The sequence below is a fragment of the Macaca fascicularis genome, chromosome 11, assembly GCF_037993035.2.
Source record: "Macaca fascicularis isolate 582-1 chromosome 11, T2T-MFA8v1.1".
Classification (NCBI taxonomy): Eukaryota; Metazoa; Chordata; class Mammalia; order Primates; family Cercopithecidae; genus Macaca; species Macaca fascicularis.
Genome location: NC_088385.1, coordinates 34,943,180 through 34,956,528, shown reverse-complemented (window position 1 = coordinate 34,956,528; position 13,349 = coordinate 34,943,180). Strand labels below are relative to the sequence as shown.

General features: G+C 42.1%; 1 protein-coding gene and 1 non-coding gene across 9 annotated transcripts in view; both read right to left on the bottom strand.

The window, feature by feature from the left end:
• Positions 1-1,262: 1,262 nt before the first annotated feature.
• BICD1 (BICD cargo adaptor 1) overlaps positions 1,263-13,349 on the bottom strand; it is a 266,893-nt gene continuing 254,806 nt past the window's right edge. For 5 of the 8 annotated variants that reach the window (XR_012420125.1, XM_005570516.5, XM_065524005.2 and 2 more), the window contains 2 exons: positions 12,231-12,306; positions 1,263-1,612 (listed from right to left, as the gene is read on the bottom strand). Coding sequence is in view for 7 of the 8 variants with exons in the window: in XM_005570516.5 (XP_005570573.1) it covers positions 1,525-1,612; positions 12,231-12,306 (164 nt within the window). In the remaining variant the exon portion in view is untranslated. Of the gene's footprint in view, positions 1,613-12,230; positions 12,317-13,349 lie in introns of all 8 variants that reach the window. The other 3 variants (XM_065524008.2, XM_005570522.5, XM_005570518.5) reach the window with 2 other exon arrangements.
• LOC123567718 (U6 spliceosomal RNA) lies at positions 5,277-5,378 on the bottom strand. The gene has a single exon (XR_006690825.2). It is a non-coding gene; the product is annotated as a U6 spliceosomal RNA (small nuclear RNA).

Here is a 13,349-nt window from a genome sequence, read left to right as displayed (position 1 = left end):
TGTGTTAACAGTGAGGGTTATTTTTGTTTTGAAGAGAAGTTACAGATGTCTTTACATGAAAAGGTAAACCCTTATGGTTTTAAATAAGTTAAGGCTACCTGACAAAGACAAGGAATCAGGGCTAGGAGCAATTGTGTGGGCAGCACTTGATGGTTAAGGAGCCCAAGAGTGTTAGACCTTTCAGCTCAGTTAGCTGTTTTCCTTGTTTGTCAGATTATGTGCAAAATAAATTTTGCTATGAAAATCCACTGCCTTAAATCAAGTCATAAAAGTTACCCAGCAGAATCTGTAAATTAACCAGGAACATGTATTATCTCAAGATAATAGAATGTTTGTAGGCACCTGAGTGTTTGTCAAAAGTAGACAATGAGCTAAGGTTTATTATCTATTGTTTTTTGGCAAGGAAGATTCGTTATGAAAAAACCTAACAACAACAAAACATACAATTTTAATCAAACTTTGAACACTCTCTGGGTAAATTAATTAATTAAAGGCTATCTTACATCTATGTATGTATATATTTTCCTATTTGTACTTGATACCTTTTATCAGGAAAGACTCAGTAGGACCCTGATTTTGGGAGAAGTAAAAAAAATCCTGGTCGTTAAATAAACACACCATTTTTTCCCCTTCAAGTTATTGAGCCTTCTTTAACGTTATCACACACATACACACATACAAAGGAGCAGCACCAGTACATCTACTCAACTGCGATGAAAAAATAAAATTAAAGATGCCATCAAAACTTGAATAAGTCAATAAATCATAACTTAGTCTCTTTCTTAGATTTACTTAGTAATGTCCAGTGAAGAACTCTAGTTAAAAATACAAAAACAAAACCCAGCAGTTAATAAGCTACTGATTAGAAAATAAGTGCATAAACAATACCAGCGTAGCAGCAAAATACAGTTATTGTTAACATTCTGATGCACCTCATTTATCATTTTGTGCAAGAAAAATGACCACAGTCTGGCCAATTCCAGATTTCAAACTAAATTCAAACTCATACTTAATTGAGCAAATTATGCTTATTTGAAAATAAATGAAGTAAATTCACTTCAGAGAAATTATTTTTGTAGACATAAATCATGTGGCAAACAAAGTACAAAATAAATATCAATGACAAAAACATTGGAATCAACTTCCCTAGCAGAATTTGGAGTGTGAGGAAAGATATTACAATATATGTATTTTACATGTCTTAGGTCTCTCTTATGCTATCGAGGTAAAGCCAGCCATCTGAGACATGTTTCCTGTTTCTCTTTTCTTTTTTTTAAACTTAAATGAACTGTAGCCATTTGATGGCAGAAGTTTATCTGTGACTCAGAGAAACCACAAATGTTTTATCACATCAGGGTCTGTGCTTCGTGTTCTTCTCAATTTTCTCTCGTCTTCCAAAATGACGGACATTAATCCAATTGTACATCTAACAAGTGAGAAGAAAACACCCGCTGGATCTTGGGCAGTATCCTGTGTGTGGCTACAAAACTTCCACCCCAGATGTTCGTCCACAGGAGATGAAGACTAGGGGTGAGGAGGCTTGGAGAGACAGTGGAGAGGGGCGCACTGGGAGCTGGAATGTGGCTGCTCCTCGGGGAGAGCTGTGTCAGGACTGGAAAGGAGAAACAAGCACGTCAGCAAGAAACACATTTCAAAGGGCCAGGCACAGTAGTAGGGGTTAGACAAGTTATTTTTGCCTACATTTAAGAACATGAACAGAAATCTTGCACAGTAAATGGTTTCCATCTAAAGCATGCCAAGATAATGGTGGCTTTTCAAAACAAGGCATAAAAAAGAAAAATGAAATGTATTAAGGAAATGATATATGAAAGGCACTCTTTTTTTTTTCTTTCTTTTCTTGCCCCCAGCATTTTACAGAAGTTCTTTTCAATTTTTGCACAGTGTTGTTCTCCTAGGTCTCTGCGTTAGCTGTAAGATTTCATGAGATCAGTTCTTTTCAAACTTTAATATGCATTCAAATTACCTGGGGATCTCAGTATAAAGGGCAGATTTGGATTCATTAGGTGTGGGGTGGGACCTGAGATTCTGCATTTTTAATGAGCTCCCACTGATGTTGGTGGTACTGGTAGGTTGACAAGGCTTTGGAGTTTAGAGGATTCTATAGTTATCTGGTAGATCCAGATTCACTAGGATAAAGAATTTGCCTGTGGAAGTCCAATTTGCTCTAAGGATTCCTGCTTGGGCTTGGAGGTATAAAAAATACAGAAGAGTTTTATATTTCACCTTTTTTTTTTTTTTTTTAAGATGAGTCTCGCTCTTTTACCCAGGCAGATCACTGCAGCCTCCACCTCCCGGGTTCAAGCAATTCTCCTGCCTCAGCCTCCCAAGCAGCTGGGATTTCAGGCACGCACCACCATGCCCGGCCAATTTTTGTATTTTTAGTAGCGACGGGGTTTTGCCATATTGGCCAGACTGGTCTCAAACTCCTGACCTCGGGTGATCCACCTGCCTCGACCTCCCAAAGTGTTGGGATTATAGGCATGAGCCACTGAGCCCAGCCTAACATTTCACATTTGTTAAGTATATAGTAGCTTTCCAAATGACCGCCTATGATAGCCTCTAGTTTGCATGAACCCGTGCTCAGGCCTATCAGTGTCTGGATGAATAATCTTGAAGAATAAAGAAGCAAAATCATTTGAGTTTCCTAGTATAAAATGACAAAACACATTTGGGTTTGGGCCTTTTAAAATGTGATTAGTGGCCGGGCACAGTGGCTCACACCTGTAATCCCAGCACTTTGGGAGGCCGGGGTGGGCGGATCATGAGGTCAAGAGATCGAGACCATCCTGACCAACATGGTGGAACCCTGTCTCTACTAAAAATACAAAAAAAAATTAGCTGGTCATGGTGGTGTGTGCCTGCAGTCCCAGCTACTTGGGAGGCTGAGGCAGGAGAACTGCTTGAATCTGGGAGGCAGAGATTGCAGTGAACCAAGATGGTGTCACTGCACTCCAACAGCCTCGCGACAGGGCGAGACTCCCTCTCAAACAAACAAACAAACAAACAAACAAACAAAAAAATGAGACTAGCAGTGGGGGAATCACAACATGGGATTTTTTTTTTTTAATTGGAAAAGATGAGTATTTTTCTAAAACTCTTATTTTCCCTTAAACTATGAAAGTCAGTACTATATAATTCGTTTCTGCCAGAAGTGATGTTTGAGAGAATGATTCAAAGCTCATTATTACTATTTTTTTTTTTTTTTTTTTTGAGACGGAGTCTCGCTCTGTCACCCAGGCTGGAGTGCAGTGGCGGGATCTCAGCTCACTGCAAGCTCCGCCTCCCAGGTTCACGCCATTCTCCGGCCTCAGCCTCCCAAGTAGCTGGGACTACAGGCGCCCGCCACCTCGCCCGGCTAGTTTTTTTGTATTTAATAGAGACGGGGTTTCACCGTGTTTGCCAGGATGGTCTCGATCTCCTGACCTCGTGATCCGCCCGTCTCGGCCTCCCAAAGTGCTGGGATTACAGACTTGAGCCACCACGCCCGGCCCTCATTATTACTATTTAAGCATAGCTTTTTAAAGCTAATATTGTTGGAGTCATTAAAATTAGTATTAAACAAATAATTTTTATCTTTGGTATTGAAATTATCCTTTATATCTCTTACATTTTAATACATAATCGCAATTATGTAAAATATCTGATTGGCTTGAGGTTATTCTTACTTCCCAAACTTTTTAAAGTGCTGTAAATTTAGTTTAAAAGAAGATTTGCTGTTCTGTACTGGTTAAGACAAGCACTGATTGCCGGGCACGGTGGCTCACGCCTGTAATCCCAGCACTTTGGGAGGCCGAGATGGGCGGATCACGAGGTCAGGAGATCGAGTCCATTCTGGCTAACATGGTGACACCCCGTCTCTACTAAAAATACAATAAAAATTAGCCGGGCTTGGTGGTGGGCGCCTGTAGTCCCAGCTAGTCGAGAGGCTGAGGCAGGAGAATGGCGTGAACCCGGGAGGCAGAGGTTGGCAGTGAGCTGAGATCGCGCCATTGCACTCCAGCCTGCGTGACAGAGCGAGACTCCGTCTCAACAACAACAACAACAACAACAACAACAAAAAAAGACAAGCACTGATAAAAATTATTTTTCCTACCTATTTTTAAAATGTGGTAAGTAAACATGGGAGAACTGGAGCTTCAACAAAAAGCCTAATAGTGCATAGTTTCATTTGTAAAATTTTTTGATAAAGTCTCACTCTGTCCCCCAGGCAGGAGTGTAGTGGCAGGATCTCGGCTCACTGCAACCTTCCCGTCCTGGGTTCAAGCAATTCTTCTGCTTTAGCCTCCCGAGTAGCTGGGATTACAGGCGCCCACCACCGCGTCTGGCTAATTTTTTTAGTTTTTAGTAGAGACGAGGTTTCACCATGTTGGCCAGGCTGGTCTCGAACTCCTGACTTAAAGTGATCTGCCCACCTCGGCCTCCCAAAGTGCTGGGATTACACACGAGCCACCGTGCCTGGCCTCATTTATAAATTGGAAAATAAGGCCGGGCGCGGTGCCTCACGCCTGTAATCCCAGCACTTTGGGAGGCCCAGGCGGGCGGATCACGAGGTCAGGAGATAGAGACCATCCTGGCTAACATGGTGAAACCCCGTCTCTACTGAGAATGGCGTCAACCCAGGAGGCGGAGCTTGCAGTGAGCCGAGATCGCGCCAATGCACTCCAGCCTGAGGGTGACAGAGTGAGACTCCATCTCAAAAAAAAAAAAAAAAAAAAATTAATTAATTAATTAAGAAACTCTTAGGCCTGTCGCAGTGGCTCTCGCCTGTAATCCCAGCACTTTGGGAGGCCGGGGCAGGCGAATCACCTGAGGTTGGGAGTTCAAGACCAGCCTGACCAACATGGAGAAACCCTGTCTCCACTAAAAATACAAATAATAATAATAATAATAATAATAAGCCGGGCGTCGTGACACATGCCTGTAATCTCAGCTACTCTGGAGGCTGAGGCAGGAGAATCGCTTGAACCCGGGAGGTGGAGGTTGTGGTGAGCCGAGACCATGCCATTGCACTCCAGCCTGGTTAACAATAGCAAAACTCCGACTCAAAAACAGAAAAGAAAATCTTTAAAAAAGAAAACAGAAAATAATATATGGCAAGATTCATGCTTGACCCTCCAAACGGAGTTTGACGGCCTGGGAAACAGCAGGTTACAGGTCAGACTTTCCCACGGACCTAACAGTTTCTTTCTGTAAATATGCATGACTTAGAGCTAATTTCTTTTTTTTAAGTGTTTTATTTCTTCTTTTTACTTTATTTTAATATGGAACGCTTCACTAATTTGTGTCATCCTCGTGCAGGGGTCATGCTAATCTCTGTACCATTCCAATTTTACTATATGTGCTGTGGAAGTCAGCACCAGAACTAATTTCTTTTTAGGGAATTAAACATATTATGCAATGTGATTTATGGCAAGTAACGCAGAATGGTCACATTACACAAGAAAGATATGGGGTTGTTTTTTATCTTTTCTTTTCTTTTGAGCAGAATCTCACTTTGTTGCCCAGGATGGAATGCAGTGGCGCGATCTCAGCTCACTACAACCTCTGCCTCCTGGGTTCAAGCAATTCTAGTGCCTCAGCCTCCTGAGTAGCTGGGATTACAGGCCTGTGCCACCACACCTGGCTAATTTTTGTATTTTTAGTAGAGACGGAGTTTCACCATGTTGCCCAGGCTGGTCTTGAACTCGAACCTCAAGTGATCAGCCTGCCTCAACTTCCCGAAGTGCTAGGATTACAGGCATGAGCCACCATGTCCGCCCAAGAAAGATATGTTTTTGAAGACCTTGTGTAATCCAATACCCTTTTTTTTTTTGAGACAGTCTCAATCTGTCGCCCGGCCTGGAGTGCAGTGGTGCGATCTGGGCTCACTGCAACCTCCACCTCCCAGGTTCATGTGATTCTCCTGCCTCAGCCTCCCGAGTAGCTGGGACTACAGGCACATGCCACCACACCCGGCTAATTTTTTGTATTTTTTGGATTTTTTTTTTTTTTTTTTTTTTTTTTTTTTTAGTAGAGACAGGGTTTCACTGTGTTAGCCAGGATAGTCTCGAACTCCTGACCTTGGGATCCGCCCGCCTTGGCCTCCCAAAGTGTTGGGATTACAGGCGTGAGCCACTGCGCCTGGCCTCGGTACTCTTTTTGATAAAGGAGGACAAATATTTCTGCTTGACCAGCTGAAGTGTGTAACAATAGCTTAAATATGGGTTACAACTCACTTTGCCTCACATCTTGACCTTACATCATTCGTGATGATTTAAACATTTTTTCACTCCTTTAGATAGATTTCTCATATAAAGTGAGTTATTATCTATAGTATTATATTTTTAATTTGCATAAAATGCTGCAATCCCATGGTGTATATTATGTGTAAATTAACCTGTAAAACACACGTTCTTGGCTTACAGGTTAAGATACTATTTCTTGGATATAAATATTTGATAAATTATAATCATTTAAGTCATAGAATGAATTCAGTTTCAGTTGTGATTGCTAAATATTTTCAAGAGTCCACTTGTTATTCAACATTTACCATTGATTTTACTTTACATAGGTAGATCACGTTGTAAACAGCAAGTTTAGGAAACTGTTACTAAGATATAAAATTGGATACCTCTTCAGGAAGTTTCTTTTTTTTTTCCCAAGTGGAAAACTACTTGATAGAAGAGAAGTGTTAAATACCAAACAACTCTATATATTTCAATATTATATCCAAGGCTATAAACCTTGGGCATTCCTTTCATATTATAGTATCTATTATCTATAAACAGTTTTGATAATTTAGCTCTACAATGGAATCAGCCTGTATAAAGTATACATGGAAATGTTCTACTTTTTTTCTTTTTTTGGAGACAGGGTCGTCTTCTGCCACCCAAGCTGGAACACAGTGGCACAATCTTGGCTCACTGCTGCCTTGAACTCCTAGGCTCAAACGATCCTCCCACCGCAGCCTCCTGACTAGCTGGGACTACAGATGCAGCCCACTATGCCTAATTTTTGTATTTTTTTTAAAGGACAGGGTTTCACCAAGTTGCCTAGGCTGGTCTGGAAATCCTGGGCTCCAGTGATCTTCCCACTTTGGCCTCCCAATGTGCTGGGACTACAGAGGTGAGTCACTGTGCCCAACTGAAAAGTTCTACATTATTAAATGTGAGAAAATGCTCTTTTATTAAAAAAAATCATTCACCTTAAAAGCTGTTTGAATATATGTATACACTGAGGGAAGTACAAAATAATTTTTTTTTTTTTTTTTTAAGATAGAGTCTCACTCTGTCGCCCAAGTTGGAGTGCTTGGTTCACTGCAACCTCCGCCTCCCTGGTCCAAGTGATTCTCCTGCCTCAGCCTCCCAAGGAGCTGGGATTACAGTTGCCTGCCACCATGCCCAGCTAATTTATGTCTTTTTAGAAGAGAAGGGGTTTCACAATGTTGGCAAGGCTGGTCTCAAACTCCTGACCTCAGGTGATCCGCCCACCTTGGCCTCCCAAAGTACTGGGATTACAGGCATGAGCCACCACACCCAGCACTGAAAATCATTTTTCAAAATGAGAAACAGAACACCTGATGTGAAATAACTCAACATTCTTAGCACATCTTCTATTTCCCATTAAACAAATATTCCTTTTCGTTTGAGGGAAAAGGAATCATGGTGGGTGATTTCCATACTCTCACTTTGTTCCTCACAGTGTAACTGAAACAGATTTCTCTTCTGCAGTGCAGCCACCTGTGGTGGTAGGTAGGAGTCACTGGGCTCAGTTGTGTTCAGGGTATGTGACCTTGAACAAGTCATTTTACCTTCCCAAACCTTGAATTCATCACATAAAAATGGGTGTAAGGCCAGGGGTGGTGGCTCATGCTTGTAACCCCAGTACTTTGGGAGGCTGAGGCGGGCAGATCACTGGAGGTCAGGAGTTCAAGAGCAGCCTGGCCAACATGGTGAAACCCTGTCTCTACTAAAAATACAAAAATCAGCTGGGTGTGGTGGCGCACACCTGACATTGCAGCTACTTGGGTGGTTGCGGCAGGAGAATCGCTTGAACCCAGGAGGTGGAGGTTCCTGTGAGTCAAGGTCACGCCACTGCACTCCAGCCTGGGCAACAGAGGGAGACTCCGTCTCAAAACAAAAACAAAAACAAAAGCCAAAAATTAAACCAAACAAAAACAACAAAAAAATGGGTGTAATAACTGGCTCACCCCTTACGGGAGGTTACATGCCTGGAATCCCAGCACTTTGGGAGGCTGAGGCAGGTGGATCATGAGGTCAGGAGATCGAGACCATCCTGGCTAACATGGTGAAACCCGATCTCTACTAAAAATACAAAAAAAATTAGCTGGGCATGGTGGGGGACGCCTGCAGTCCCAGCTACTCAGGAGGCTGAGGCAGGAGAATGGCGTGAACTCGGGAGGTGGAGCTTGCAGTGAGCCGAGATCGCGCCACTGCACTCCAGCCTGGGTGACAGAGCGAGACTCTGTCTCAAAAAAAAAAAAAAAAAAAAAAAAGAACTGAAACCTTGTCTGGTTTATACTAAGAATTCGAATGTTGGCTATGGGTTAACTTTTCTGCCAAGAAGGAGTAAAAAGGGCAATGAAAGTATTAACATTGACCCATTTAGCAGTGGGTATGGGTGGGAAGAGAGTCAGTCATCATCCCAGCAACTTTGAAAAGGAGCCTTTTCAGATCTATATGCATTTAATCATTTCTTTATGCAGACCACGACGGGGAACAGTAGAATTGGGCTCTAGATCAGGCTGTATTCATGTGGGTAGAAACTGGAAACATTTGAGAAGCTGGAAATATTTGCAATTCATTAAATTGCTTTTCTTTGAAGTAAATCATCCCTGTGGCAGTAGTAAGCAACCTAAATTCATTAATCTCAGAACAGATGGAACTAGACTACATAATTGTTTAGTCAAACTGGTTCTCAAAAAACAAGCAAGGTGGAAAAAAAAAGTTAAAAAATCTCCTGCTAGCCTTTCAATTTCCTATTTAATGGAAACACTTAAAGCAGTAGTCTTCTGAGGCAGGAAGATTGCTTGAGCCCAGGGTTCAAGTCCAGTTTGGGCAACCTAGCCAGACCCAATCTGAAACAAACAAGCAAACGAAACAGTAGCCTGCTCCATGCTTTCTTCAAGCAAATTAGAGAGGTTAAGAGATTGCAGATCTTTGTCTTGAGGAATGGGAAGATACTAAAAGAGTATTGGTAACAGTTCCCGAGCAGACACTCCAAGCCAGGAGTGTGCCTCACTGAATTTCCCCCAATAACTACTGTCACCTGAACTTTACTAGTGAAGAAATGGAATCTTAGCCAGCAAAAGAAATTTTCCAAAATTAAACAACTAGTGGGTATTAGAGGTGGGATTTCAACCCAAGCAACCTGATTCCAGAGCTCATTCACTCATTCGGGTATAATCAATATTCAGTGAACAGCTGTCATGTGCCCAGCACTGACCCAGGCCCTGGGTAAGGGCTGGGGGTGCTTGGTAGAGAATGGACTGTAGGTGAAGAGCCTATGTTCTTAACCGTGACACATGTAGAATCCCACTGAGACGAGTTTGAATATTTACATTCAGTTACTTACATAACTGAGATAAATCTATAATTATACTATCATTATTTCTTTTTTTTTTTTTTTTTTTCCTTTTTTGGGACAGAGTCTCGCTCTGTCACCAGGCTGGAGTGCAGTGGCACCATCTTGGTTCACTGCAACCTCCGCCTCCCGGGTTCAAGTGATTATTCTGCCTCAGCCTCCTGAATAGCTGCGACTATAGGCACACGCCACCATGCCCCGCTAAGTAGAGACAGGGTTTCACCATGTTAGCCAGGATGGTCTCGATCTCTTGACCTCGTGATCCGCCCACCTCGGCCTCCCAAAATGCTGGGATTACAGGCGTGAGCCACCGCACCCGGCCGCGAAGAATCTTTCTTAAAGCCCTGTTGCCGAAGGTGGTTGGAACAATCGACTAAAAGACACCAATTGGAAACTGCTGGCTAGTAACCTATTTTATAATGTATTTTTCTTTTTATTTATTTATTTGTTTTTTGAGACAAGGTTTCGCTCTGTTACCGAGGCTGGAGCACAGTGGTGCAATCACAGCTCGCTGCAGCCTTGACCTCACCAGCTCAAGCGATCCTCCCACCTCAGCTTCCTAAATAGCTGGGACTACAGGCATGTGCCATTACACCTGGCTGATTAAAAAAAAAAATGTTTGTAGAGGTTGGGGGGGCGGTCTCCCTGTGTTGCCCAGACTGGTCTCGAAGTTCTGGGTTCAAGCCCTCCTCCCACGTCAGCCTCCCAAAGTGCTGGGATTACAGGCTTTAGCCACGACACCTGGCCAGTAATGTACCTTTCTGTGCTAAATCAATGTTCCACTGATAAAACTGGCTGCACAATCAGCTCTGAGACCATGTGACACTTGGGCTTCAGCTGCCACTGTGCTTCCACACTTGTGGCACCCCAGCTTCCCTGGCTCTGACCCCGACCACGTGTAGCCTGCTACTGACATCTACTCCTCAGACACACATGGAAAGTGTTTGGGCCTGCCCCTGCTCAAAAGAAGCCTTCCCCTGGTAGAAGGGCAACAGCTGTGATAAGGAGACAACACTGAGGAGACGATGAAAACCACAACCAGACTACTAAAGTCTGGCACCATCAGAGGCCAGGTGGCTGAAGATGAAGCATTCCAGGATGGAGGCGAGGTCCTGATGGAATGCTGAGATGCTATGTGGAGGTTCACCAGGATGGAGGGCAATTCATGACTGATTTGGAAAGCTTTCCTTTGGAATCGGAATTGTCAGCAAACTCTCCAGTTAGTGTTCAGGGACTGTGCAAACCTGCTTTTACAATTTTTCAAGTAATCTCACATAAAGTTCACTGTCACAGCAAATATTTTCTTTTGAATGCTGACTACAACGTTTTCCTCTACCTTTCAAATTTAGTTTTTACCAAGGCTACTGCGTGGACAGAGAACAGAAACACAGAAACACTTTTACACAGCTGTTTTGTCTGTCTGTCTATCTATCGACAGGGTCTTGCTCTGTCACCCAGACTGGAGTGCAGTGATGTGATTTTACTCACTGTAACTGCAAATCCATGAACTCAAGCAATCCTCCTGCCTCAGCCTCCCAAAAGTGCTGAGATTACAGGCGTGAGGCACTGCACCCAGCCTTTGTATCTAATCCTTTATATTCTTCCTATCTTCCTGTTTGTTGGCCTGAGATACATATCTTTTTAATTTTTTAATTTTTTTTTTTTTTTTTAGATGGACTCTCTCTCTGTCATCTAGGTTGGAGTGCAGTGGCACCATCTTAGCTCACTGCAACCTCCACCTCCCGGGTTCAAGTGATTCTCTTGTCTCAGCCTCCCGAGTAGCTGGGATTGCAGGCATGTGCCACCACGTCTGGCTAATTTTTGTATTTTTAGTAGAGACGGGGTTTCACCACGTTGCCCAGGCTGGTCTCAGACTCCTGACCTCAGGTAATCCCTCTGCCTTAGCCTCCCGAAGTGCTGGGATTACAGGTGTGAGTCATCACGGCTGGCCTATTTAAACATTTTAAGTTTTATTTTACTGTGGGTTTTGTTTTGTTTTGTTTTGTAGCGACAGGATCTTACTCACCAGGCAGGTGTGCAGTGGTGTGATCATAGCTCGCTGCAGCCTTGAACTCCCAGGCTCAAGCGATTGATCCTCCTACCTCAGCCTCCTAAGTAGCGGGGATTTTATTTTTTTAAATTGACAAATAATAATTGTACATATTCATGGAGTATATAGTGATGTTTTAATACGTATAATGTATAGGAATCAAAGCAAGTCAATTAGTATATTGGTGTCCCTTGGATTCCATAGGAAAATAAATATATTTTAAAGACAAAAGACAAAAGAAAATGAAAAGTAGGACAAACATCATAACAATTCCAGCTTTTATTTTTTGGAAAGGAATGAAACAGTGGACTAATCCAAGTATTTACACAGACAAAGGGGCTGAACGTAGCCTGTAGACTACCAGCTGGCAGCCAGCAAAATAAACCCCAGCTCTCTTGTATTCCCATTGGGAACACAGGGACTGCAGGTGTCCAATGTGTGTCTATGTAACCCACACTTGAAATAAAATATAGCAAAACATAAGGATGCCTAGGCAGTTCAGGTGTTGGAAAGTGGAGCTGGGGTCTATGGATCTGACATGCAGCTGGGTGGGAAGGGAAAGGACATCTGAATTTACCTGACAGTCGGGCAGTCTTGCCTCCCGGCTAGTTGTGAGCACTGTGGCGGTACGGAGGCAGCAGGCTGCTGACAATCTACAAGAAACTGATAAATTAGACATGTATACAAAGAGATGACAGAGCAAGGTGTTAGTAACAGTGACTAAAGCAGCTGCCTGAGAGATTTAGTGAGGAATGTGCATTCACACAGAAACATCCTGATTCAGCTTTTTTTTTTTTTTTTTTCTTGAATGATGCCAATAGAAAAGACAGGTTTTTTTTTTTCTTAAATACAGTACTAAAAAATTAGTGACACAGCATTAGTAGCGAGATTTCTCAAGTACATTAGGACATATGTGATCATTTATCTTTGGTATTTTGTTATATCTAAAAATAAAGGGTCTATTAATATAATGAAAGATCTTCCAGTTCTAAACTTGAATGTGGTGGTGGTGGTTAATTGCTTAGCACTTAGATCTGTTACTCCAAAATGGAACGTATTCAGATAACTGACTTTACTGTCAGGACACATGGACATATTGTCAGTCCCATAGGTAACTTGAGAAAAGTGTGCAATATAATCTTTTCTATAATTAGTAGAATCTTAATTGAACAAGGAAATCATCTTTACAGTTTTCTGAAAATTGATTTTATATATTGAAAGTAGAATTGTTGGCAGAAATCTTAGAATGTCTATTACATAGTAAATTGTTAGTGACTTGGACTAGAGCACTAACCTGAATAAGAACTCCACTTTATTTTGTTTTTATCATTTTAAAGTCACACAGTATAACATACTAGGTTAACAAAGTGCTAGCTAGTAAAAATCAAGCTTTAGCTGGGTTAATCATCTACTCCAAGAAAGCAGCGCCTGGTGTTCTAAAAAAAAATCAAAGAGCAGTCTGTTTACTGGTACTAGGTGACTATATTAGAATCATGCAAGAAGCTGGTTAGAAATGCATATACATCATATTTCTTTTGCAAACAAGATTAGAATTAAACTTAAAAATTCTTCTTAAATAATTGAAGCATTTCCTCTTGCCCACTGCTTAGACTATGTATTTGCTTAGCAAATCCCTTTCCTTATATGTGTTTGTTTGTTTATTTGAGACAGAGTTTTGCTCTTGTTGCCCAGGCTG